The sequence below is a fragment of the Rhinoderma darwinii genome, chromosome 1 (genome assembly GCF_050947455.1).
Source record: "Rhinoderma darwinii isolate aRhiDar2 chromosome 1, aRhiDar2.hap1, whole genome shotgun sequence".
NCBI lineage: Eukaryota > Metazoa > Chordata > Amphibia > Anura > Rhinodermatidae > Rhinoderma > Rhinoderma darwinii.
The window spans coordinates 469,325,035-469,352,721 of record NC_134687.1 but is presented as its reverse complement, the minus strand read 5'-3'; the positions used below and the strand labels follow the sequence as shown (position 1 = coordinate 469,352,721).

The following is a 27,687-nucleotide window of genomic DNA, read 5'->3' as shown; positions in this document are numbered from 1 at the left end:
AACCCCTGCCGTATAGGTTTGTACGGCGTAAAACTACAGCTCCCAGCATGGCCCGAACAATGGTAAGGATATGCTGGGAGATACTGTTTCACAAAAAAAAAAGAATCATATCATAATCAAACCACCCATCATCTCGCTGCAGATCATACAGTGACTACATTACTGATTAGAGGCAGAATAAACATTTACATTAAGTGACTCACCGGTGACATCTCAGATTCTAGTTCTTTTTCTCTTTTCTTCCCCATCCGGTCCAGACCTCTATGATGACTTCTCCCGGCCACAACCCATTTCTGCAGTTTTCCGCTCAGATGTCTTCAGCTCCTCACTTTTAAAACATTTCTGCACCTATAAACGAAGATACAATTCTCAAAACCCCTAAATATAATAGCACCATACACTGCACCTCTAATTATAACAGCACCATACACTGTTTCCCTGATTATAATAGTACCATACACTGTGTCCCACACACACACACACACACACACACACACACACACACACACACACACACACACACCGTGCCCCCTCTAGACAGTGCCCCCATAGGCCCCCTGTAGATAGTGACCCCCATGGAGCCTCTGTAGATAGTGCCCTACATAGAAGCCCCTGTAGATGGTGCCCACATATGGACTCCAGATCTGCAAGGCAATAGTGCTAACCACTGAGCCACCGTGCTGCCCTACATATAGCTCCGCCTATAGATAGTGCTCCACATACACCCCACCGCTGTAGATAGTGCATCACATATAGCTCCCCTGTATATAGTGTCCCATATATAGTCCACCCCTGTAGACTGCCCTACATATAGCCGCACTGTAGATAGTGCCCCACAGGTAACCCACCCCTGTATATAGTGTCCCAAAACAATGGGAGGGTTCCTCCAGCTCACCTTATTATGTAGATATATGGAATCGTTCACGCACGGATCCTCGTGTCGGCACACGTACAAGCATAGAAAAAAGCAAAAATTGGATCCAGCGTTGAGTCCTTTTGATCTGTTTAAAATAGGAAACTTCTTCCAAGTTTTATTGACAAGAGGATAAAAACAAGTGCGGTGAAATAAAATTATTTCCAGAGTACAAATAGAGGGATAATAAAGCAGTGTGAGCGGTGCCTACGCGTTTCTGACGCTGACTGCGTCCTTAGTCATGGCTAAGGACGCAGTCAGCGTCAGAAACGCGTAGGCACCGCTCACACTGCTTTATTATCCCTCTATTTGTACTCTGGAAATAATTTTATTTCACCGCACTTGTTTTTATCCTCTTGTCAATAAAACTTGGAAGAAGTTTCCTATTTTAAACAGACCAAAAGGACTCAACGCTGGATCCAATTTTTGCTTTTTTCTATATAGTGTCCCACATATAGCCCACCCATGTAGATAGTGGCCTACAAATAGCTCCTCCTATAGATAGTGCTCCACATATAGCCCACCCATGTATATAGTGTCCCACATATAGCCCACCTCTGTAGATAGTGCTCTGCATATAGCTCCCCATGTATATAGTGCTCCACATCCCCACATATAGACCCCCCTGTAGATAGAGCCCCCCCTGTAGATAATGCCACTCACAGTTTTATTAGAAAAAAAAACACTTTACATACTCACATGATCCTGTTCCCGCGCTGTCCGGTGGCAATGCAGGCCTGCTCTCTTCTGAGCAGGTCTTCTGGGGCTGAACGACATCATCGCGCCGCTAGTATTGTTGAAAGGCACTGATTCGCAGGGTAGAATGACTTGCCCTGCCGATCAGCGCCTTTCAACAACGGAAACGTCATCGCGTTGCTAGCGTCGTTAAAAGGCGCTGATTGGCGGGAAAATACATTTTGCCCTGCCAATGAGCGTCATTGTAAGGCACTGAATGGTCAGGCACGGAACATTCCCGGCCATTCAGCGCTAATGCATGTATTTGTATCTGCGTGCTATAGACGCAGGTACAATTAGTGCAGGAGGGTGTGGCGACGGCTGGTTTGAGTGGTGCCGCCGCCCCCTCAGAGAGTCAGCAGCTGCCTATAATATTAATTTGTATGTACGTCCAGAGGACGCAGATACAAGTGAATGTGTCTGTCGCTAGCACCGGGGCCCCCTCATGCCCGGTGCTAGCCAGGCCACCGGGCATGAGGAGGCCCGTGCCGTCTGGCCCATAAATGTTAGAGGCCCGGCGGCACAGGCCCCATAGTGGTATCGCTACCGCTGTATGGGGAAGATCATGTCGGTGGACTGCACGTGCCCCCTCACGCTGTGGGCCCCGTAGCAGCCGCTACGGCTGATACAGCGGTAGTTAAGCCACTGCTTGTTTCATAATCCACAGGTGTCACTACCTTGGTTAGTTTTTGGGTGAAAGAATAGAAAACTGTAGCCCAGTTTCTAAAAATATTTGCCAAAAACATTTCCACAGATGCTCTGTCTTAGACTGCCTGTCTATGCACTAATACTACTAACACATTGGTGACTACACCTATATAAATGCCTAATGGTTCCTGTTCAGTTGTAAAGTGTGACATGCAAGTGTTCAATTCTGTATTTATGATTTTAGAGACAAAAAATCAAACATGACTGATCACTTTTTTGGTTGGTCATTGACCGAATTAGTCATACAATTTGTATGGCCAGCTTTAAGACAAGAGGGCAGATTTACTATGGTGTCTGGGTCTACAAATTGTTGAAAATTAGCCAAATTAGCGCAGTTGGGTGCAATTTTGATATTTGCACCTCAGTAGAAACTTTTTTAGAAATATTCCAAGGAAAGGGTGCGTGGCTTAGCGGAAAATAGGGTATTGCTTGCTGGAAAGTGGCATGGCTTAAAATGTGACAACATACACCAAAAATGAACTAAAAAACGTGCACAAAATTCTGACGCAAAATAAGCAAAATTAAAAGTGATATAAGGAAGAGAGAAGTGTTTAGCAGGTCATGCAAGTTGCACCAAAATGATCATACAGCGTGAACCACTGTGATAAATTTGGCGGCTTTTGTTCATGCCAGGTCTTTGGTTACTCTGTTTACCTATTAGAAAACATTAGTAAATGTGGGCTGACGTGTTTTCCTGTTTGAAGATTGAAGATGTGTCCATTATATCAGGACACTAATATTCAGTTGAAATACTGAACGGTCTGTCTAAATATTAATTATGGGATATAATGTATTTACAAAGGCTTTCTCTTATTGTACCCAACATGGTACGTGACTGATAATTAACCATTTAATGCAATTGAGAATATAAACACACTAAAATATAATGGTAAACTTGATAGATGTAATACAATGTAAGTCTACCAAGAGATTTGTCACTACATAACCAAATTATACCTAAGGCCATAAACGCTGGCGGGTTCTGTTTAGTAGCTGTCATTTTACTTCCTCATCCAGACCAAGTTCATGTTAAATTAGTACCTAAATTAGTCCCACTTGAATGCTTTGCAGCTTACAACTGAATGGCAATTGTCTACAACCCAGTGCTAAGAATTAATTTGCTTATTCCTTGGAGTAACATAAGCTGCACTATAAGGAGCATCCATGGTTTTGTTTAGAATAATGTCACTCGTACGCGGTATTAGTTTTATCAGCTAGCTGAAAAGTGGGACAAATCTCCTTTGTAGTGTCTAAATGTTGAGTGTAGGGGGTATGCATACATTAAATCTTCATACTCATTAGCAACTTGTAGAGTTAACCCTGTTTCCACGTGTTATTATTCTCAGCCTCAGCCGTGGTTAGTTAAACAGTACATTAAAGCATTAAGGAAGCTAGAGTAAAAACATTTGTTTATACAATGGACAAAGCATTAGATATAAAAAAAACGTACAAAATAGACATAAAATAGACATAAAAAAAGGTTTCATTTTAATAAATAAATGGCTAAAATAAAAAATTGCAATAAATACCACAGCAATCTTGTAGAATAATAGATGCAGAGAAATGTTATTTATGATAATGTTTTATTAACAATGCAGAACAGCATAATTGTAAAACAGCACTTATCGGACGGCAGCAAATATATTCTTATATTATTAGGTTTATTATGTTGGCCTGTAGTTACTGCCAAGCTGGGTGAGGAATAGCATTGCATGTATGTCGCAGATGATAATATACTGTTTGTTTTGACAATGCCTAAAGCTAAAATAGCTCTTTCTCCCAGACATAAAACATTGAAATATTTTGTATTCATTTTGCTTATACCCTTCAATGTTTTAAGCACTCACTGAAATCATATCTGTTTAGCATAAGTACCATAAGGTTATATTCACACATGGCAGATTTGTTGCAGAAATTTCTGCATCTGAAAATCTGTTCCATACATGTAAAAGGCGTATTCAGACTTTTTTGGCTCGGTTTTTCTGCGTCAAAAACAGCGCCAAAAAGCTCAGTGTGAACATATCCTAACTGTCTAGAAATGACCAGAAATGCACTCAAAGCCTTTACCAGAAGAAAATCCAATCTTAGAATTATATCCTGTGTACAATTGTGATTACATTACGTTTATATTACAGTAGTGACATAAATAGTTTTAAAATATAATTTCCTTAAATGTAGTATAGATCGTGTTTGTACTTCATGTATGAAGGTGGATGGATCGATATTTTACAATTGGGAAATTATTATCATTGTATGTATATGGCATACCTACCATAGAGAAGGTTCATGGAGAGTGGGAGCAGTCTGAGTTGAGTCTATCGCGCAAGTGTTTGGAGTGTTTTTGCTTTCTATAGGCTGTGTAACATTAGCAAACAAGGAATAAGTGAACCACAGGGGTTAGATCATTCTTTTTCCCCTCAAAATATGGAAAAGAATAGTTAGGAAAGATCAGACTATCCTGAATGGGTGGGGGAAGGGGGCAGGGCCAGCCCTAGGATAGATGGCGCCCTGTGCGAAATGATCTTTTGGCGCCCCACCCATCATTAAAAAAAAAATGCCCCATAAAAAAATTATAATGCCCCTTTAGTGCCCCCATACAGCATAATAATAATAATAATATTTAATAATATATTACAACCCCTTCAAGGACACAGTATTTTGTCCTCTAATTGTGCCCACAGTATTATGCCATCTGTAGTACCCCTACACAGTATAATGTCCGCTTAGTGGCCCCCACACAGTATAGTGCCCCCCTGTAGATTTTTCCATATAGCCTCCCTGTAGACAGTGCCATAATCCCCCACCTCCTTTTTGTAGATCGTGCCATACAGCCCCCCAACACGCCCTTGTAGACAGTGCCATACAGCCCCCCACCTCCCCCTTGTAGACAGTGCCCCCAAACAAAAACAAAAATTGTACTCACTTAGGCCTCGTTCCCATGACGAACTGAGCTGCTCCACAGCGTGATACTGTAGCCTAGTACAGAGTTTCCCAACCTTTTCGGACTCGAGGCAGCACTGGAAGAATACAATTTCCTCAGGGCACCCCTACCGAAATTGTTTCTAGAAAGACAGAAAATGGCTAAGAACAAGCTCTACACTCGTAGGGTACGTTCACACACGTTTTTTTGTAAGGCAAAAAATATCTGCCTCAAAATTCCTTCAGGAACTGATAGCGTTGTTTGACCTTTTTTTTGTGTTTTTTCTTAAGCCGTTGAAGCAAATGCAAAAGACGCAAGAACAAAACCTCCAGCCCACCACTCACAGTAGAATGACCATCAGCCCACCACTCACAGATTCCCCCTGTAGGTAGCGCCACACAGCCCCTTGTGGGGAGCGCCACACAGCCTGTTGTGGGTAGCGCCACCCAGCCCCCTTGTGGGTAGCACCACACAGCCCCTTGTAGGTAGTACCACACAGCCCCCTTGTAGGTAGCGCCAGACAGCCCCCTTGTAGGTAGCGCCACACAGCCCCCTTGTAGATAGCGCCACACAGCCCCCTGTAAAGAGCGCCACACAGCCCCCTGTAGAGTACGCCACACAGCCCCCTGTAGGGAGTGCCGCAAAGCCCCCTGGTAGGGAGTGCCGCACAGTGCCCTGATATGGAGTGCCGCACAGCCCCCTGGTAGGGAGTTCCGCACAGCCTCCTGGTAGGGAGTGCCGCACAGCCCCCTGGTAGGGAGTGCCGCACAGCCCCCTGGTAGGGAGTGCCACACAGCCCACAGCCCAGTGGTAGGGAGTGCCACACAGCCCCCTGGTTGGTAGTGGCACACAGCCCACAGCCCCCTGGTTGGTAGTGCCACACAGCCTACAGCCCCCTGGTTGGTAGTGCCACACAGCCCCCTGGTAGGTAGTGCCACACTGCCCACAGCCCCCTTCTAGGTAGTGCAAGGACTACGAAATGACCCTGATAGCTGGTGGGCAATAGACATACAAAAAAAGGACAACTGTGCAGGAGCACACAAAATACCCAGCTTTCCCAGCTATCAAATAAATGTGTGGAAATAAACTAAGATATAACTTTTATTTAGTCTAGCTAAAAGGATTAATCCTTTAATAATTTAATTTCATTTTTTTCTGTTGCAGAAATTCATTTTTAATCAAATTTTTTTTGTAACACAAAGTTTTACCAGAGAAACACAACTCAATATTTATTGCCCAGATTCTGCAGTTTTAGGAAATATCCCACATGTGGCCCTAGTGTGCTTATGGACTGAAGCATAGGCCTCAGAAGCAAAGGAGCACCTACAGGATTTTGGGCCTCCTTTTTATTATTATATATTTTAGGCACCATGTAAGGTTTGAAGAGGTTTTTGCGGTGCCAAAACACTGGAAATCCCCCAAAAGTGACCCCATTTGGGAAACTACGTCCTTTAAGGAAATTATCTAGGGAGCATTTTGACCATACAGGTTTTTTGCAGAAATTATTGGAAGTAGGCCGTGAAAATGGAAATCTACATTCTTTCAAAGAAAATGTAGGTTTAGCTCATTTTTTCTCATTTCCACAAGGACTACAGAAAAAAAAGCACTACAACATTTGTAAAGCAATTTCTCCCGAGTAAAACAGTACCCCACATGTGGTAATAAACGGCTGTTTGGACACACAGCAGGGCTTAAAAGGGAAAGCGCGCCATTTGGCATTTAAAGCTCAAATTTAGCAGGAATGGTTTGCGGAGGCCATGTCACATTTGCAAAGCCCCTGACTCCATTTAGGAAACTACACCCCTTGAGGAATTAATCTAGGGGTGTAGTGAGCATTTTGACCTCACAGGTGTTTCATAGAATTTATTAGAATTGGGCAGTGAAAATAAAAACAATCCTTTTTCTTCAATAAGACGTAGCTTTAGCGCAAAATTTTTCATTTTCTCAAAAAATAAAGGAGAAAAATAACCCCAACATTTGTAAAGCAATTTCTCCTTAGTACGGCAATACCCCATATGTGGTCATAAACTAATTTTTGGGCACACGGCAGGGCTCAGAAGGGAAGGAGCGCCATTTGGCTTTTGGAGTGCAGATTTTGCTGGATTGGTTTCTGGTTGCTATGTAGCATTTGCAAAACCCCTGTGGGACCAAAACAGTGGAAACCCCCCAGAAGTGACCCCATTTTGGAAACTACACCCGTCAAGATATTCACCTAGGGGTGTAGTGAGCATGTTAACTTCACAGGCGTTTTGCAGAAATTAGTGTGCACTCGATGTTGCAGAGTGAAAATGGGATTTTTTCCATAGATATGCCAATATGTGGTGCCCAGCTTGTGCCACCATAAGACAGCTCTCTAATTATTATGCTGTGTTTCCCGGTTTTAGAATCATCCTACATGGGGCACTAATCTTTTGCCTGGACATCCGACAGGGCTCAGGAGTGAACGAGTACCATGCGCAATTAAGGCCTAATTTGACAACATATAAAGTGTTGGTTCACAATTGCAAGGCTCTGATATGAAGTAATAAAAGAAACCTCTGAGAAGTGACCCCATTTTGGAAATCACCCCTCAAGGCATTTATTAAGGGTTGTAGTGAGCATTTTCACCCCATCGGTCTTTTCCATAAATTATTGCGCTGCGGATGGTGCAAAGTACAAATTTAAATTTTTCCCCAGATATGACAATTCAGTGGCAAATATGTCGTGCCCAGCTTATGCCACTGGAGAGACACACCCCAAAAATTGTTAAAAGGGTTGTTCCGGGTATGGCGGTGCCATATATGTGGAAGTAAACTGCTGTTTGGGCTCAGATGGGTGGGAGCGCCATTTGGCTTTTGAAGCGCAGATTTTGCTTGGTAGTTGTTTTTTTTAGAGTTTTACTGGTATTTCAGTTTATAATGTGGGGGACATCTCTGCGGAGTACATCAGGGGCATAGTCAGGTGGTATAATAATGGGATAAACAATAAAATAATCCATAGATGTGTGTTATGCTGTGGAGCAATCCTTTCTGCACAGGCAGGTGTCGCACTGATAAATGGTGTCTTTACTTATCCCCCTTTTGGTCCACACTTCCCACCAAAATTCCCCAAACTGCAAAGGTGCAAAGTGTTGTCCTGGTATAATACGGGCACCCTCACTTCTTGCAGATATGTTTTGGCCCTCTCTTTCCTGGTTCCCTCATTTTAGGGCCCCGATAAATCGCCTCTTGAAACAGACAAAATGTTCCCCTCTGATCTGCACAACCGCATACTTTTATTTCCTGACTTATTGGAGCCTTAACTAATTTTATTTTTTAATAGACGTAGTGGTATGAGGGCTGTTTTGTTGTGGGACAAGCTGTAGTTATTATTGGTAACATTTTGGGGTACATGCAACTTTTTGATCACTTTTTATCCTATTTTTTGAGAGGGAAGATGACCAAAAAACAGCAATTCTGGCATTGTTTTTTAGTTTTATTTTTATACAGCGTTTGCCATGCGTTATAAATTACATGTTACCTTCATTCTGTGGGTCAGTACGATTCCGGCTATACCTAATTTATAGCACTTTTTTATGTTTTACAACTTTTTGCACAATAAAATTACTTTTGTATCAAGAATGTATTTTTTCTGTCGCCATGTTGTGAGAACCATTACTTTTTAATTTTTTAGTCGACAAAGCTGTATGAGGGCTTGTTTTTTGAGACACGTGCTATAGTTTTTGTAGGTACCATTTTTGGATACATGCGACTTTTCGATTACTTTTTATTTCAATTTTTGTAGGGCAAGTGACCAAAAAACAGAAATTCGGCCATTATTTGCTAGGTTTTTTTTACGCCGTTCACCGCGTGGAGTGCATAACATAATATTTTTATATTTTAGGCCGTTACAGTCGCGGTGATACCAAATATGTATGGTTTATTTATTTTTTCCAATAATAAAGGACTTGATAAGGGAAAAAGGGCGATTATTTTATTACTTGAAACGTATATTTTTTTCACATTTTTTTCACTTTTTGTACACTTTTTTTTACACTTTTCTTTGGTTCCACTAGGGGACTTTAAGGTCCAATGGTCAGATTTATTTTCTAATACATTGCACTACCTATGTAGTGCAATGTATCAGATCTGTCAGTCATTCACTGACAGCAAGCCGATTAGGCTTCGCTTCTGGGCGAGGCCTAATCGGCTTCCGTAATGGCTGACAGTAGGCCATTGTTAGGTCTCCTGTTGACATAGTAGCAGTCGGCTGCCGTGCGATTGCAGGGCACAGCTGCCGATCTGCTAACAACCACAAAGACGCAGCGATCGCATCGGATCGCTCTATCTAAGGGGTTAATGGCAGGGATCGGAGCTAGCTCCGATTTCTGGCGTTACAGCTGGATGTCAGCTGGAACATACAGCTGACATCCACCGTTGATGACGCTAGCTCATGTCCTGAGCCTTCGCCATCTTGCCGTAGGCTACGAAAGCCTTTCGGGCCCCGCCTCTGGGCGGGGGCTGAATGTTTTCCATACTAGGCACACCGGGAGGCCATTATTAGCCCTCCGATTGCCATTGCAGCCACCGAAATCCCGGCAATTTCATTGCTGGGGTGTCGATGAGCTTAAATGCACCGATTACATTTGACGGCTTCATTTAAGGGGTTAATGGCGGGGATCGATTCTAAATTCGGTCCCCGACATTACAGCAGGATGTCAGCTGTAAGATACAGCTGACATCCGGGGATGATGGCACCGACTCAGCTTCTGAGCCGGTGCCATGCCTTTGTCGTAAGTATACGACATTTTGTGGGATGCACTGGCTTTCCATGACGTATTCTTACGACAAATGTCGGGAAGGGGTTAATATCTGTCGAATAACCAACTATGGACCTTGTCGTCCTAAAATTTAAGGTCTTGTCATGTTAACTCTAGTGATGTTTTTGGTTTTATGTCTTTGTCTTATGTCTATTATGTTGTGGATTTGTCCCAGATTTTTATTGTGGATTTCAACCTTTGCAAAAAAGTGAATTTGACAGCAAATCCACAGCACAATCTGTGGTGAAATCCACATTTAACACAAATTCACCAGATTTGAACATTCTCTTATATTATTCACTTGATGCTGGCGATTTTTTTCTTTTGAATGTCTACTCCCTCTTACCCGTAAATATTCATAGATAAAGGTATACAAATACACGTGTAGTTTACCACCATAAATGTAAATATTTGCTTATACTTAGTGCTGTTTTGGAAACCGTAACAGTAGGTAGTTGCTTTCAGTAAAGATAAGCAAATTTCCTGAAATTTGTTTTGGGTCCCATTCAATCTATATGGTACGGAGAAATTTGCAGTGAATCGTGATTGCTTAGATTCTCCTGACAACTTAAGTCTGAATGTCTGATGTCTTCTAGGTCTGTATCCAGCCCCTTTAATGCCAAGTTAGCATTAGTGATGTCATCCACTCATACCACTTCTGATTGGCTGTGCTAGAGGACAGGATAATCGCAGTGCATTTTGGGAAGGCTGTCTGCAAGTCATTTTGGGGAAGTCTTCCTGAGGTCACGTGATCCTTTTTCTAACCTGTAAAATGGCGGCTGGCGCTTACCTGCGGACACTATTTTGGCGCAACTCATGTGCCATGAGCCCCAAAAGTTTTGGATTTCACAGAATCCAAAACTTTTGGGAAATTCGGATGAAATTAGATTCATGTAGAATTGATTCACTCATATCTAGGTGTCAGCTAACATTTCTACTGTATAAAAATCTGTTAACATCGTTCGAGGTTCCTTTTTGAGCCCCCTTCACAGATTCTTTTAGATTTTATGGACAGAATAGCTATGCATGCAGCGCTGTTTTTCCCGTCAAAATGACAGACACTACAATTACAAATCAATAGGGTCTATTGGGTGCTGGTGGTATCCATTGTACGATAGATCTGGCACTGTGTCGTGGTTCTGTTATAAATGGAAACCACAATGGAGATGTGAATAGAACCTTATTTAATGGGATTTTTTTTTTATGCATGAAAACCTGCATTTGAGAAAGTATTGATGGTACATCTCACAATAAACTTCCAGCATAAAGTATGTGGTTGGAAAGTTAACAGTAATTAAAATTAAACATACCTGGTATAAACATAAGGTATAAAAAGAAAATAATATAAGAGCAGACTAGATGGACGATGCGGTCTTTTAGCCATCAATCTTCTATGTTTCTATTAAAATTGTTCTTGATGACATATTTACACTATGTTAAAAAAAAATAATTGCCTTTCATAGAACACTACAAAATTGAAATATCCATTATTGGATTGTGTATCCCCACTTGAACTTTTTTAATGGAACTTTTGAAATGTAATGAAAGGTGAAGTGGAATAAAATGAAAATGCTTTTACCTTGATGAAACTTCGGACTCTAGGATCACAAAGCAAATAAAAATTGTACATTTTGTCAAAGTATTTGCTATTTCACAATAAAATGTCTGGAAAACGGAAATATCCATGAGAGAATCACATATCCCTAACTAAACCAGTCTAGTGGAATGAGAAGTGCCTCAGATGGGAAAATAATACAGTACAAATACAGTAGTCTTTGGTTTGATGAAAATATTTTGCTAGAGTTGACCTTAGAAATTCCAGTTCTTCTCATTTTGTAAATATAGTTTTATCTAAAAAAAAACAAACATGCCTGACATTTGGACAATAGAATTTATTATAATAGCTATTTTTTTACAAAATGTTTAGAACAATGTCATTGTCACAAATAGATAAAACAGTAATATTACTGAATTCACATCAGATATTCTAAGGGGAGTATAACGTTAGGACAGCAATGGTGCATTAGTTAAACCTATAACCTAGAATCACATATTCGGCTGAACTATTTTTGAAAGGCTTTTATTTCCATGTGGAGAAAGATACAAAAAAATGTTTAAAACATAAAAATAAATGTGCATGATTCTAACATTGTTCTATTGATTTACCTGGTGTTTTTCTCCCGTCTTCATTCCTTTCTCTCTTCCCAAGATGTGTAATTTTATTCCTTGTCATATTTCTGTTAACTATATAAATTGAGGTATAAGATGAGCAGTGCAGACAGGACGGCCTTAAGAGGTGATGAACATTGTAAAGGTCCCATGAGTGTGATTGACGTATTAGATTCTAATAGTTTTAAGGAGTTAGGTTGATGAGGAAGACAGTTGTGGAAATACAGATGTGTCCATCCTTATCTTTGCTTAACTTTGGTTGAGGTCTCCAGTTACAAATTAAATACAATATTGTGACATGCTAGCAAAACCCTTGACAGGTTGCAAAACCACATCACAACCACTGGGTGGCCAAACATAGACACATAGAGAATAGACATCTCGTGACAGAGGATCGCAAAATGTTGTTTTTTTTCAAAGCTGGTCATCTCCCCCCACTTATCTCAGGATAGGTTGAGATAAGGGGAAAGGTAAGGAAAGGTGCATCAGTAGGAGAGAAAAAGAGCCAGGGAGAGAGATTTTTATGAGGAACGCAGTAGTTTACCTGGTTAGTTGCATGAAAGGATGTGGGGATACTACAGGTAAAGTATTTGAGTCATGGCCATATAGGGTAGCTGGTTTAAAGTACCATGTAACACCGACCTACTAGTAATAAGATGTTCTTAGGAGACTTGTTTTATGTGGTTGCCAGGAAGAACTTAAAGAATCCACATTATGTGATTGGTCTAGAACAATATTGGTGCTGATGGACATACTGGACTTGGGTTGCTAGAGACTGATGAATACTGATGAATACAACAAATCCTCCTTCATCTTCTCTCAAAAGGGAAATAACCTCAAATATAGAACATATAATACCCATTGTATGCACTTAACTTTAGTTTTTTCTTTTTTGATTTATTTGTAGGATACAGAGATTTTGAATACTGCTATCCTCACAGGAAAGACAGTGGCGGTTCCAGTGAAGGTTGTTTCACTCGAAGAAAATGGGTCTGTAACAGATATTTCTGAACTAGTGGAATGCAAGTCTTCAGATGAGGATGTGGTAAAAGTAAGTGGTTCGAATGTAGCTTTTATAATTCACGTTAAAAGATGTCTGTCTGTGATAACAGAACAGTTGTTTTGAAACAATCGAATCTGGTTCCAGACAAAAAGTTTATTGGACACATTTGAAAACTTCTCGAAACTTTTTTTTTGTAATAATATCATATACAAAGAACGTGTAACTCATTCATCAGACTAAATTTTATATTGATTGACAATGCAAATCCTATATTGTAGTGACATTTGCAACCTGTCACGATCTGTGGGGCTGCACCGCCATAGCAGAGTAGCAGCTGACCAAACAACAGAGTACAAAGTCTATATGAAGTCCAAGCACAAGGGTACCTGCAATAGTCCAGACAGTAGCAGCGGCTAGGCACAGATGGTACTTTGTACAGGTGATGCAAAACGTGTCAGGAGATACCAGGGGTAGCAGATGAAACCCGACGTGGTGTAAGACAGCAGGCATAGCAGACGGCACAACACTACTCCAACACTAGAAAGGGAACAGGATACAGATAGCAGGAACGGGAACACTGGGAACAGGATACGACTAAGGGACCATTTGCAAGACTAACATAGGAATACAAATAACACTCAGGCAAGGAGTGAAAAGGCAGGGCCCTTTTATAGTCCAGGGTGATCTGGGGATAATTCGTTAATTCTTTACATGTGTGGTCGCTGGCCCTTTAAGGCCGGGAACGAGCTTGCTCGCGCGCCCACACTAATGGTCACTGCGGGGCAGTTCGGCCGCATGTGCTGGTGTCTCCGGGGAGGGAGACCTCGACAGGATGAGAGGGGCCTGCGGTTGCGGCCGTCAGCAGCTAAGGGGAGGCGGCAGTCCGCGACTGCGGCCGTTATAGTACCATCTAAACTACTTTCATGAGAGAATGATTCCAGTTGTAGGGAAAATTCAGAGTAAGGCCTCATTCACACTTAAATGTTTAATCAGTATTTTGGATCAGTATTTGTAAACCAAAACCAGTAGTGGCTCCATAACACAGAAGAGTTACAAGTCTTTCCGTTATACCTCTTCTCTGTGCTGGTTCCACTCCTGGCTTTGGCTTCCAAATACTGATGCAAAATACTGATGCAAAATACTGACCAAAATACTGCTGTGTGAATTAGGTCTTAACCAGCTATCAGTATAATTATTCACAACGTTTCCAACAACATTTTCCTCAGTGATTGTTTAATATCAAAATATTACCTAATGTACAATAAAAATGTAATGGAAATGAACCACTGTCCTACACATAAAAATTTCAACAGAGCAAAAGCACATGAAACAGCAACTACAAAAATTTCATCTGGCTTGGTTTATGAGCCACAAAGGAAATTGTTTTTACGACCTGGATGTAAAGAATCAATGTTCCCACTGAATGACTGCAAGCAGAGATCTTAGTACGAAAGGTATATAGGAAATTTGTATAACTTTTCATGATTCACTAAATAAGCTTTATTTTCTAATATCGTAACACCCCTTTAGCCACGTTATACCATAGTGCATTTTCTTTTCCTGAACTCAACGCAGAAAGCTGTGCTCAGGTAATAAAGGGATTGCTTTGCGTGTCATGGACCATATATAAATTCTTACTATTTAGCACCTTACTTGTTGGCTAAGCCATTTTCTGTCTTATCAAAGACAGCACAAACATGATAGAGACAACAGCACTGCTTGGAATATGGTTGGCACATTAGTTGGCGCTTATTTTGCCTCATAAACCACTTATCCTACCCAGGTATCACTATAATCCCTTACTTTAGAGATGTGCTGACCCAGCCAAGTATTGATAAAAAAATATATACAAGTTTCTATTCCAATAATGTTAGATTAGAATGTATACTAGATTCTTTCTGAGTGGATTATTGAATTCATCTTCCTGATGGCTCTGAATCCATCTGCATCTGCATCGATCTTCTATACTCGATTTTTTTTCTCATAAATTACGTTATTAACATTATGGTTAGACCTATAAATATACTACTTTCTGGGGGACCTCCGAAGATTATATGATCTTCAGCAAAGCATTTATTTCAGGTAGATTATTCATAGATTTAGAAAGTCTGCATGATAAATATTCGAGCGCTGCCCATTACATCCTTGTCTCAGGGCACAAAGGTTGTTTGTAATAAACTCAATGCATTTGATGCAGCTCCAGTCTTCCAATCGTATGATTAAAAAGAGGTTGAAATATAATACCACTTGTAGAAAATCAAATGACCCCGTGAAGGTCAGTCAAGAAGGGTAAGTGAAAAAATGCACTTTAATGAAGTGAGGAAGTAAAGCAAAAATGTATTATCAGGAACCGTGGATTTAGGCTTCGGTATCGTACCCCTCGTTTTATGTGCGTATTCATAATATTGAGATTTATTTCTTTACTGCTCCCCAGAACAGTGTACATGACAGTTTAAGAATAGAATAGATGGTGGCATTGTTTCTACCTTTTCCATCTTTTGCTCCATATAAATGAAATATCTTCACTAACTGTTAACTCAAAACTATATTTGCTTAATTATGTTGCTTCGAGAAATCTATACGCTACGTGCAGATTCATTTTCTCCTTCTGTATAACTCAATGGTTGAGTGTGCTTTTGTTTCTTGATAAGCCTTCATCACTTTAATCATTAGGGCTGTATTTATCTATAGGCACAGTGGACGGTGCCTATAGGAAGCCCTGGGGAATGGGTTTCTGTATTTATATGTAAATTATGGGTATTTATATGTTAAGTCAGTACGTTCTCGGTGGGACTTAAAGGAAAACAACGAGGGAGAAAAGAGTGGTAGGCTAAAGAGGCTTCTAAATATTTTGAAAGGTACACCATAATGTTCTGCTTTATTTTGTACTGGCAGACACAAAATTTAGAGCCATACACAACTTCAGGTGTAGCCTAGTACATGGATATAAGGGCTCCTTTATATGGACAGATCAACTATAATGATGTCGATCGGCGCTCGTTTCTCCATTTATCTCCATTTTCTCAATTTTCTCCAACGATCATCGCTATATGTTAATAAGATCATTCATCCCCATTCGTCAGGAGCATATCTCTTGTTTACACAGGGAGATATGCTGCCGACAAACGATCATTATCATAGAAGCATAAAAGATCCGATCAGCTGACGAACGAGTGTTTGCTTGTTTGTCGATTGATTGCCGCCATGTGTACACAAGCGGATGATCGGGGACGAGCATTTGTATGAGCGCTCATTCGACCCTATTATCGGCCTGTGTGAAAGAACCTTAAGGCACCAGACAATCTGTGCCTATGGCTCTGGAGATGAAAATCTGGTACTGTCCATAATGGCATCATGTATTAGATTTTGTCAAAAATCAGTAAAGGACTGATCTTTGTGTCCTTTCTACAGGTTATTCTAAGGGTGGGTTCACACAGAGTTTTTTGCAGGAGGAAAATCTGCCTCAAAATTCCGTTTGGAATTTTAAGGCAGATTTTCCTCTGCCTTCATGCCGATTTTCGCTGTGTTTTTCGCCTGCGGCCATTGAGCGCTGCGGGCATATAACGCAGCGAAATACGCTTTCTCTGCCTCCCATTGATGTCAATGGGAGGTCAGAGGCGTAAACGTCCGAAGATAGGGCATGTCACTTCTTTTTCCCGCGAGCGGAAAAACCGCCTCCCTTTGAAATCAATGGGAGGCATTTTCTGACGTTTTTTGGTGTGTTTTGCGGCACGGTTTCCGCGTCAAAAAACTTGTTAAAAAACTCCCCCTAAAGGTACTTTTACACGGCTGAACTGGGCCGTGTAAACGAGCGCCGACCAACGAGACATCTTGTTGATCGGCGCTCGTTTTTTCCTGTCACAAGGAGCTAGTATGGGGACGAGCGCTCATTACTACGATTGCTCATCTCCATACATTTCTATCATGTCGGCAGCACGTCTCCCTGTTTACACAGGCAGATGTGCTGCCGACAACGATAATATTTTCAGCATTTAAAACGATACGATCAGCTGATGAATGAGCATTTTCTCGTTCATCGGCTGATCGTTGCCATGTTTACACAGGGCAGTTATCGGGAACGATAATTGGCCAGTGTAAAAGGGCCTTTACCCTCTTATTGCAGACCTGATGTTTGAACAGTCTTTCAGTAACTAACATTATTTTTAGATTAAAGGCCAATGCGCCTATAGAGTTCTATTGGCCAGATATATGCCAAAGAGGGTGTTCCTTTGACACACATTTGGTTGGTATGCTTATTAATACAAGTGAATCCCACAAAGAAAACGTATACAGTATACGTTTTTCATAATGGGAGTCAATGGCATTCACATGCAACTGTGTATATGTTTGCAGACACCCTTTGAATGTTCACGCTAAATGTATAGCCCGGAATGAGCCGGAATTATGTCCAAAATTAGATCTGCTCTGGAGGGTACACAAGCTGGCTGACTAAGCAGCATAATAATATGGTATCTGTCATCTTTTTTTAAAAATGAATACAAATATTAAGTGCAAACTAAAAGCCTTCAATACAGATATAGTAATTTAACATTAAAGTCACACATGTACCTGTAGGGCAGAAACATAGTGCCACTTATCCGAATACCAACCATATGGGCTGATCTGGTGATAACTGCGCCCTAGGGTGTAGTTCTACTGTTTTGTTATAAAATACTTTACAGCTTAAACATTTGGTATAAAAACACCGCACTCATGACATCTGGACCACTGCGATTCATTGAAGTTATGTTGTGTCACACCCCGTCATATCGCAGTACTATGTTTCTATAAAAATCCTACTATTTCCTATACTACTGCGCTATGTGACACAGCCATATATTTAATGATTCTTCAAAAATCCCAAGGTAAATTCCGTTGAAATCAATCTCAGCTTCATTCTGCATGACAGAGAACAGATGAGAAAGATAAATGTCACTCATTCCTAACATCTCAATCTCCCCATGAATGTGCTGCCATAAAGCAAATGCAGTGCAGTGTGTTGTAAAATGTATGTAATTTTACAGTATGATTTCTCAACAGTCCCATGATAAATTAGGAAATGCTTTATTCCTACAGAATGGCATTGGTGGGCATGACTGATTTCCATTTTATTATTTATGACACATTTTATACTAATTATTTTTTACATGTTGCCAGATATACCAAACAGAAAAAAAGTTGTATTGTACTTAGGCCTATTATATGACTAATTTTATTCATTTATTTAGCGGAGTGTCTATCAAGTTTTCAGTCGCATTCTTCTTTGTTTTGCCTGTAACCAATAAGACAAAGCTCTGTTTTGAGAAATGTATTAGAAAAAGCTTTAACAAAAAAGACCATTTATCTCTATAGTATCTAATGATGTCTGTATAAAATACCAATGTAAGTCTTATAGGCCAATATCTACCGTATTTTTAGAACTATAAGGGTATGTTCACACGCTTAGCAAAAAACGTCTGAAAATACGGAGCTGTTTTCAAGGAAAAGCAGCTACTGATTTTTAGATGATTTTAAAGCCACTCGCGTTTTACGCGGCATTTTTTACGGCCGTTTTTGGAGCTGTTTTTCTAGAGCCAATGAAAAACTTCTCCAAAAACGGCTCAAAAAGTGACCTGATTTTTTTTTATCACTTGTTACCTCATTCCTTTTTTTTTTTTTACATTGTGCTTGGGGAAAAATGGGAAGAGGTTTTTTTTTTAACTTTTAATATTTTTTTACACTCTTGAAAGATTATCAACCATTTTTTTTTACAAATTTTATTAGTTCCCTAGGGGACTTGAACCAGCGATCATTAGATCGCTGGTAGAATACACTGCAATACATGGATGAGTTACAGAAACAGCACACGTCTCCCAAGTTTCAATCAATAAGTTCTTTTATTGGTCAAACATCCAGACATTGGTAAAAAAATGGCAACGTTTCGACCCGTGACAAGTGACAAGTTTCTCGAGAAAGACCCTCCACTTGTCACGGGTCGAAACGTTGCCATTTTTTTACTGGATGTTTGACCAATAAAAGAACTTATTGATTGAAACTTGGGAGACGTGTGCTGCTGTTCACCATGCTTTTTCTGAAGATTACATTACGTCAGACTGGGTTTGTCTGATCTTACAGCGTGACACCGCTCCTGATAACGGGATTTGTGCTGCTTCAAATATTGCATTTTTTGGATTATATCCTGTGGATATGTCATACATGTCCTTCATGGAAAAATTCTATAAATACCGGGGTCGCTATTGACCGCAGCATTTAACTAGTTAAATAGGCAGGAACAGAGCCATTGTTGCTCCTGGCTGTTAGGGCAGTGTGCAGTGTGTGGAGCGGGATCAGCGTGTGAGCCCGCTCCAAACATCATCCCCTCCCCGCTCCATGATGTGCCGGCACATCATGTGTCGTGAAGGGGTTAAGTAAGAAGCGGTCAGGGGCCCGGCGCCGCCGGGTCTCTTGACTGATGACTATAAGACGCAGGAAATTTTTAGTAAGATTTATTCTTGCTAAAAACTGCGTCTTATAGTCCGAAAAATACGGTATATAACTATTTTGGTGCATGTCTGTAAGAAGGCGGTTGTATCTTTCTGGTCAGTTGCGTAATTTAAAGGTAGTGGGCCCCAATGCAGAATCTGTAACAGGGTCCACACCTACTGTCTTATGTGGCAGTGGGGCCTATGGGCTTCCTTTGGCATCAGGACTTGGCTCAGCTACCTCTGCACCCCCTTTAAATACGTCTATATTACTAGTCTTTCTGTAGATAGGTGAACCATATTTAAGACAAGTCTCCAGTCCCTTAATGGGTTTGTGCTTAGACATAGCCTTATATACAATCTGAGCACACAGATTTGCAGTGTAAAGCATGGGGGCAGACAAAGCAGCAGTTTTATCATATTCTGCAACACAGGGCAAAGTCTGAACTTTTTCTGTATTAATCGTCTGTGTCACGATCCACAGCAAAAAACACATTTTGGCCGCAACGTGTGAACCCAGATTAACTTTTTTCGAATCCACACCTGTTTCAATTAAAACAAGAAATGCACAAACTGCACCATATGAACAAGGCCTTATAGTCAGAAATGTTTAGCAATTTCACAGGTTAGCAGGACGTGTTTACATTATTAAAACATGATACATTTAGATTGAATTTACATTCACCCTTTAAATTATTGCCATTTATTATACTAAATTATTATAGTAATGTTTCTCAGTGACACTTGTCATACAGTATGAAAGGTCCCACAGCCAAAATGACCTTTATCTACTTGAAAAAATAACAATACTCGGCACTTATTTATCCCAATTGCTCTTTTTTATTATGGCAGTAAATAAAACATAATGATCAAACTTTGGCTCTTGCTCTACTACGTGGCCAATTTTACCTTTTTAGTTGGAAATTCTCTTTAAGTAACACATTTTTGTAGGCATATCGCTGCCATTTTCCTACATTTTGCGGGATTGCATTCAGTGATAATAAATTATGCTTTTTCATCCCCCGGTATAATGACAAATTTGAACATACCTGTACAATCTACAGTTTATTTTGACTGTGTTATTACACAGTGTAGCTGACCCTTATTATGATGCAGATTTTGTGATTCAGGGGCACGAAAACACTATTTTTGCACAATAGATTTTATTGACTTGACAATTACGTTATAAGAAGATGGTATGCAAATAGATTTCTTGGCTTTATAACAGTTATAGATTTTTTTTACTGTACCAAAATAGCTGACAACATTGGCAAGTTAAATCTTTGCATTGCTGTTGGTAAATAAATTGAGGATTAGGTAGAAAGAATTTCGCTTTAGTTTGTATCAATACTCCAACTATGTAGTAAGATGTATTACACACTTAAAACATTTTTTTTATATAAAGCTTATATTAGAGGCTCCCTATGGACTTGTTTGCAATGTAAATAGATTTGACAAATGAGCCATTTTAGCAGTGAATGACAGTGATGGATAGAACTTTGGAAGTTCCAGAATATGTGACATATTTCAATTGGCGTATTTGCTTGGTGACACAGGAAAGCTGTCATGTTGTCACAGACTAGTTTGTGTTCTCAAAGTTAACATCTTGTTAGTTACAGTACAGCACGTATCTGCTGTTCAAGCACAATATGTACTCACATGGCAACTTAATGCCTATATTATTTAAACTCCTTTGCAACAGTTCCATATAAATTGACAAAATTGACAACATAAAAGAAAATTGGTTGAACACTTCTAATATATAAGCATGCAATTAATATGTAAGTTATATTTGGATATATGAATTTAAATTGACCATATACTTGACATTTCAGTCATGTCTGTGCAATGCATGTTCACTGCTCTACTGTATCATGCAGAAAATGAAAGAAAGACATATTTGTAATACAAGATATCACATAAAAGAAAAAAAAAATTGTTTGCAACACAAAGTAGAGTTAAAGGTAATGGAACCTTGGGTGCATTATTAAAATTAAAATGTATGTATTTTGGGATGCTATTGACTTTTGTAATATACTTTATGTAAACATGTTGCTGCGTCTCAGCGTTGCAGCTTGTATGTATCCTTTATACATAGAAGCCGTAGAACGCCGTTTTCAGTGAGCTGGACTGATGGTTCGGCTTACAGTCGCTCCTTTGTGGCTCTGACATCTCATCTAAGCCTAATAATCATAAAATCAAAGTTGATATTACGTTTATTACACAAGTGAGTATTTTCACAAAATACATATATTTCATTTAACAAAAGTAAAACAAACAAACCAAAAAAAAAAAAAAAGATTTCCATAGTCTGTAAGGTCAGGATAACATAAGCATTTTTGAACAGTTTTTAGCTCAGTTAAAAAAATAAATAAAGGAAAAGTATAAAGAAAAGACTGATGCCTCTTCCTTCTTTTGTGGCACCTCCTGTATTTGGCTGAAGAAAAAAAAACCTGCACCAAAAACTGCATCAAAACTGTGTAAGTGATCCTGGCCTTAAGGCATTCTGAGTTAATTTGTAGGGATAGGCTACAAAGAGCTTCTCATGTTCTGGAGGACCCAGCAATTCCATTTGGAATAAATCGGCCCTGCTCCCAGTGGATCCGTTAGTAGATTATTTGCCGTCTAATTTAACTATGGTGCCAGTCACGGCACAGTTTAAATATCTGGGGGTACAGATCACACGTAGAGTCACAGATTTTATTCCTTTGAACATCTTGCCACTTCTCTGAAAATTTAAAATGAAGACTGAGGCCTGGGGTAAACTGCCATTGGGGTTGGTGGGCAGAGTTCGTTTGCTAAAGATGATATTAATGCCACAACTGCTTTACGTACTGCATAACTCCCCAGTCTGGCTTCCAAACTCTTTGTTCTGCAGAAATAATTAAATATTCAGGGGGTTTATATGGGGAAGGGGAACTCCTAGGATTAAGTTGGAAACATTGCAGTTGCCTACTGATGTGGGAGGCCTGGCAGTTCCTAATCCTCAAACATACATTTTGGCGTCACAATTGCAGCATATTAGAGGTTGGGGGGTTTCGGAGCATGGGGGTTCTAGTGGTGCAATAATAACGCATCTATTAGGACATGGTTCATTGTTTTCGTTGCTGGAAGTGCACCGCTTCAGACTCCCGCCCTATCCTATGCTGACTGTTTCTTTGATACATAGGGTTTGATGGAAGACTTGGGACTTACAGGGCATCACGGGGGACACTCGGTTCACACCTTTATGGTGCAACGTAAGGTTATGGGAGTTATATAAACTAAGGGGGTTTGAACAGTGGGACTGTCTTGGGGTCAAATATATTTCGCAAATATATAAGGATGGTGTACTAAAATCTTTTCAACAATTACAGGAGGAATTTACTTTGCCTAATACTTTCTTTTATCAGTACCTGTGTAATGTTGGGGTAGGGAGACAGACAGGTGAGCCCTAATCTACCCGCCACTCAGTCCCTGCCTACTTGCACGGCCCGTCCTAGGCGACGGCGTACAACTGGGCGACGGTCCCTACGCTCAATAAGTGCACGACAGACAAACAGACAAGGGTACACAGAAGCTAAGGGAAATGGGGCAGTTGCCCACAGCAACACCGTGAGCAACAAGAATAGCGAACGAGCCGAGTCAAACCAGGAGTGTACGAGGTACCAAACGCAGAGCAGGAGAATAGTCAGTAAAGCCAGGGTCAATTTGAAGCAGAGGTCAGTAGTACTAGCAGGAACAGCAGAGCCAGGAAACCAGACAGAATCACAGGCCAAGGAAGAACAGGAAATGAAGGTATAAATAGACCGAGGGCGGGAGCTAGCTCCGTCTGGCCAGGCTGTGATAGGTTCTCCCACTCCTCAGCCTACCAGCCTGAGTGGTAGCAGATCGAGTCACTCTATCAGACCTAGGAGCAGATGCAGACTGATTAACCACGGGCGTCGACACAGAAGCTGTGTCTGGCAGATCCTTTACAGCCTGCAGTTGAGGCATGCATTGACAGCGCAATATGGAGAATCCCCGCCAGAGGTACAGGCATCCCTGGTTTTAAATGTGCTGGAGAATACGAGAAGTACGAAAGGTGTCATTTCATTCTTATATGGCCAACTGTTGGGATATTTGTTCAAATGCCCTTTAGATCAGGTGAGAGAAAAATGGTCTCGAGATGTGGGGACTATATCTGAGGATGCTTGGAAAAGTATTTCTGGCAGATGTCCCACTGATTTCACTTAACGTGGCACACCGCAGGTCTCAGTTATTCTTACTTCATAGAGTCTATCGTACTCTGGTGCTCTTGAAAAAAATGGGTCTTCGAACTTATGTGGGGTGTCCAAGATATACAGAGGAACAGGCGGATCTTATCCATATGATGTGGGGATGTACCATTTTGCAACAGTATTGGGAAGAGTTAAGAGGATTTTGTTTTGGTGGATAGGGTATTTGGTATATGGGTGCCACGTGAGCCGATAGTTGGAGTTCTGGGTTATGTGGAGGATCTTGCAGTCACTACTTTCCAAAGATTGGCGATCCAAAAAGCATTGTATCAGGCACATAAGTTGATAGCTATGAGATGGTTGGACTCATTTACACCCGCATATAGGGAATTGGTTAATCATATGAATGGTATTATACCGTTGGAGAGGGCAGTATACCTCAAACGTGGTGCGCTTAAAAAGTTTGAGGGTCAATGGACAACGTGGTTATCAGTGATGGGTCCATCAGGTTATTGGATTAGAATTATTAATATTTGGTACAGATTTGGAGGGTGGACTGTACGTAGGCAGGGAGGTGAGGGGAGGCTCGTTGTGATTCAGTAGTTTACTACAGTGCATAGTGCTCTTTGCAAATGGGTGGGATGTGTTAGAGGAGCGTTTGGGTGGGGGGATGTTATTGTCTCATATGTTAAATGTCTGTATATTCAGAATTTTTTTTTCAATAAAAACTATTTGATTTAAATAACAAACAGGAGAAAAGTAACTGAGCCAAACTGGCTTGTAACAGTAGAAGTGATCTTTGTGATAACCTTTTTTATTTCTGGGTTGTGACCTGATCTTGTTTTTCTTGTGCTGGCAGTTACGATAGGATGCCAGCACCATTAATCTAGTAGATAGTCTGTCTCTAATTACAATGTTTTACCCTCATTCACTGAATGTTATAGAATATCACGTAAGAGACTTGATGTATAGGAATGATAATGCTACAAATAATACACTGCTCACAACAATCCAACAAGCTTTTTATTTTATACAAACTCTTCTAAGCTCAGCAATAGCCATAAAATAAATGGTCTTATGAATCTCTGTATTACTATTAGTTGTTGCAATGAAAGTGTTATCGCTGTGTTCTGGCCTCTGCCTTCCTTTGTGTGTCTGGATGTAATTGCTTGTCTCATACAACCGTTGATGAGAATAGCAGAGGTTGGCAGACACTGTACAATAGCCTAAGCGACTGAAATGTTTCCCTTGTGCACGCTAAAGGACTGAGCGTATCCTGAGTGACTCTTCTCCTTCCAGAACACAGGGAAAAATTTAACTGGCTTCAATTTACCTTCTGTTGCAAATATACATAACTTTTCAGAAGGCGTGAACTCTACAGCATATAGCATAAAAGATGTAGTGTATTCAAAACTGAAGAATTCAGATCTAAATGTATAATATTAAACAAAGTTAACCAGTACTATTAAGCTCCTAGCATTAATAACACATTCATAGCTCAGAAGAAACTGGCATTTATGTTGCAAATAACTAATATGGTTTTGCCACCCAAATTACAAATTCAAGCTGTCAGTTTTTCAATATATAATCAAAGTGGCTAAAAGGTGGCTCGGGGGCATAAGCATTTCCTTTGCTTCTTTCATGTGGCTCCTGTCTACCCAATGCATTGACCAATTGTCAAGGATGCAAAATTCAGAGAGATTCCTGGCACTGTCCCAGAATGCATCACATCTTTGACTCTTTATGCTTGACTTACCTTCTTCTTTTGGCAAATTTTGGCTAGATCATGGCCATGGATTACAAAAGGGTAAATATTTCAGGTGTTCCCCTATGGTGAAAACCTAAGATTGGCAATCACTTATCTTATGTGTTCATGTGAAAGGACATTAATTAAAAAGGATTTCCCATCTCACAAAGTGATGGCAAGACTGCTGACTATCGGAAACAACACTGATCCAGAGCATTAAGGGGCCGTAGCACTAGTGTAGTGCCGCATCCTCTTCAAAGTTTTTCCCTGCGTAGCGGCACTCCCGGTCACCAGCTGTGCAGGAAACTGGATTGTGGGCCCATTCATTTGAGAATACAACTCAAAGATATGAGTATGAAAGGACATGTTAGGCCCTGTTCACACTGAGTCTTTTCCAGGCGTAATTTTGAGGCAGATTTTGATCTGCCTGCATGCCATTTGTCGCGTTTTTCGCTGCGTTTTTTGCCCACGGCTATTGAGCGCAGCGGGCAAAGACGCCACAAAATACACTTTCTCTGCCTCCCATTGATGTTAATGGGAGGTCAGAGATGTAAACGCTCAAAGATAGGGCATGTCGCTTGATTTTCCTGCGAGACGTTTTTTTGGCCGTTTTCCGACGCGGTTTCAGGGTCGAAAAATGTGTCAATCTCTGTGTGAACAGGGCCTTAAGAAAAGATTAGTAAAAATAACCTCCACTGCTGTAAAGATCAAGACTCACGCATCAAACAAAGAAGTTGCTGGTGTTCGCAGAACAATGGACTGACTACCCCAGAGCCCAGACCTCAACATCATTGAATGTGTTTGGGATTATATCGATTGTCAGAAGCAGAAGACGCACCCAACTGTTCGGACTGACCTTTGAAGGGGTTTACAAGAAGATGGTAAAATATCCCTGAAAATGACTTTGGAAAACTGAAAGCAAGTCAACCAGAACGAATGGAAGCTGTAAAAAAAGCAAATGGTCGAAATTAGAAAATATATTTAGTTGTGGCGATTTCTGGGTAATCTATTTCTTTTTACCTGAAGTTAAAGAATGGCTGCTCTGACATCTGCACATATATACAGTATGTACTAGTATAAATACACCGATCAGCCGTAACATTAAAACCACAGACAGGTGAAGTGAATAACATGGATTATCTTGTTACAATGTGCTTGTCATGGGGATGTATATATTAGGCAGCAAGTAAACAGTCAGTAATTTTTTTTAAAAATACTTTTTATTGAAACTGTTTTTTCCCATTAGAGAAAAAGCAAATAACACCAGTAAAACAAATCAGGCTCACAGGCCTGTAAACAATAATAATAATATGCCCAAGATTACCGAGTATCAGCTATAGATCAGGTTGTTAAAGTGGTTGTCCACTACTGAACAACTGATGACCTATCCACCGGATAGGTCATCAGTATATCATTAGTGCGGGCTTGACACCCGTCCCATTAAACCGCCTCGGCTGCCACCATCCACCGGATGTTATGGTCCAATATGCAATGTACGGAGCAGGAAGCAGTTGGCTCCGTACGTAGCCTAGCGGCTGTGCTGCCGAACTGCAGCTCTGCTCCTATTCACTTGAGTAGAGGTAATATGCATAATTTTGAGTCTCTCTATAATTAGTTTGTAATTTTGTCATTTCTTTGTAATTTCTTTGCATACCAAGTTCTATCCTTATTTAGATTTATCCGTGACCTCTGGATGATTGAGCTGCCGAGATAAACTTCTAAATAAAGATCTAGGCCCTCTTTAGAAACAAAGTGTTTTACTTGAGAGCACTATAGGAATTGGTGTAAGCCCAGATGATATTTAACCCCTTAGTGTCTAAGCCTATTTTGGCCTTCAGGACCAGCCCCATTTTTGCAAATCTGACATGTGTCACTTTATGTGGTAATAACTCCAGAATGCTTTTACCTATCCAAGCGATTCTGGGATTGTTTTCTCGTGACATGTTGTACTTTATGATACTGAAAAAATTTTGTCATTAAATTCAATATTTATTTGTAAGAAACGCCAAGATTTAGAGAAAATTAGCAAAAATTAGCATTTTTCTAAATTTTAATGTA

At 40.4% G+C, this 27,687-nt stretch overlaps 1 protein-coding gene across 1 annotated transcript in view; it reads left to right on the top strand.

Moving 5' to 3' along the window:
* Window positions 1-27,687, top strand: part of TMEM132C (transmembrane protein 132C) — a 613,640-nt gene that overhangs the window by 512,496 nt on the left and 73,457 nt on the right. Inside the window, exon 5 of the mRNA XM_075833447.1 lies at window positions 13,130-13,273. Coding sequence (XP_075689562.1) covers window positions 13,130-13,273 — 144 coding nt within the window. The remainder of the gene's footprint in view (window positions 1-13,129; window positions 13,274-27,687) is intronic.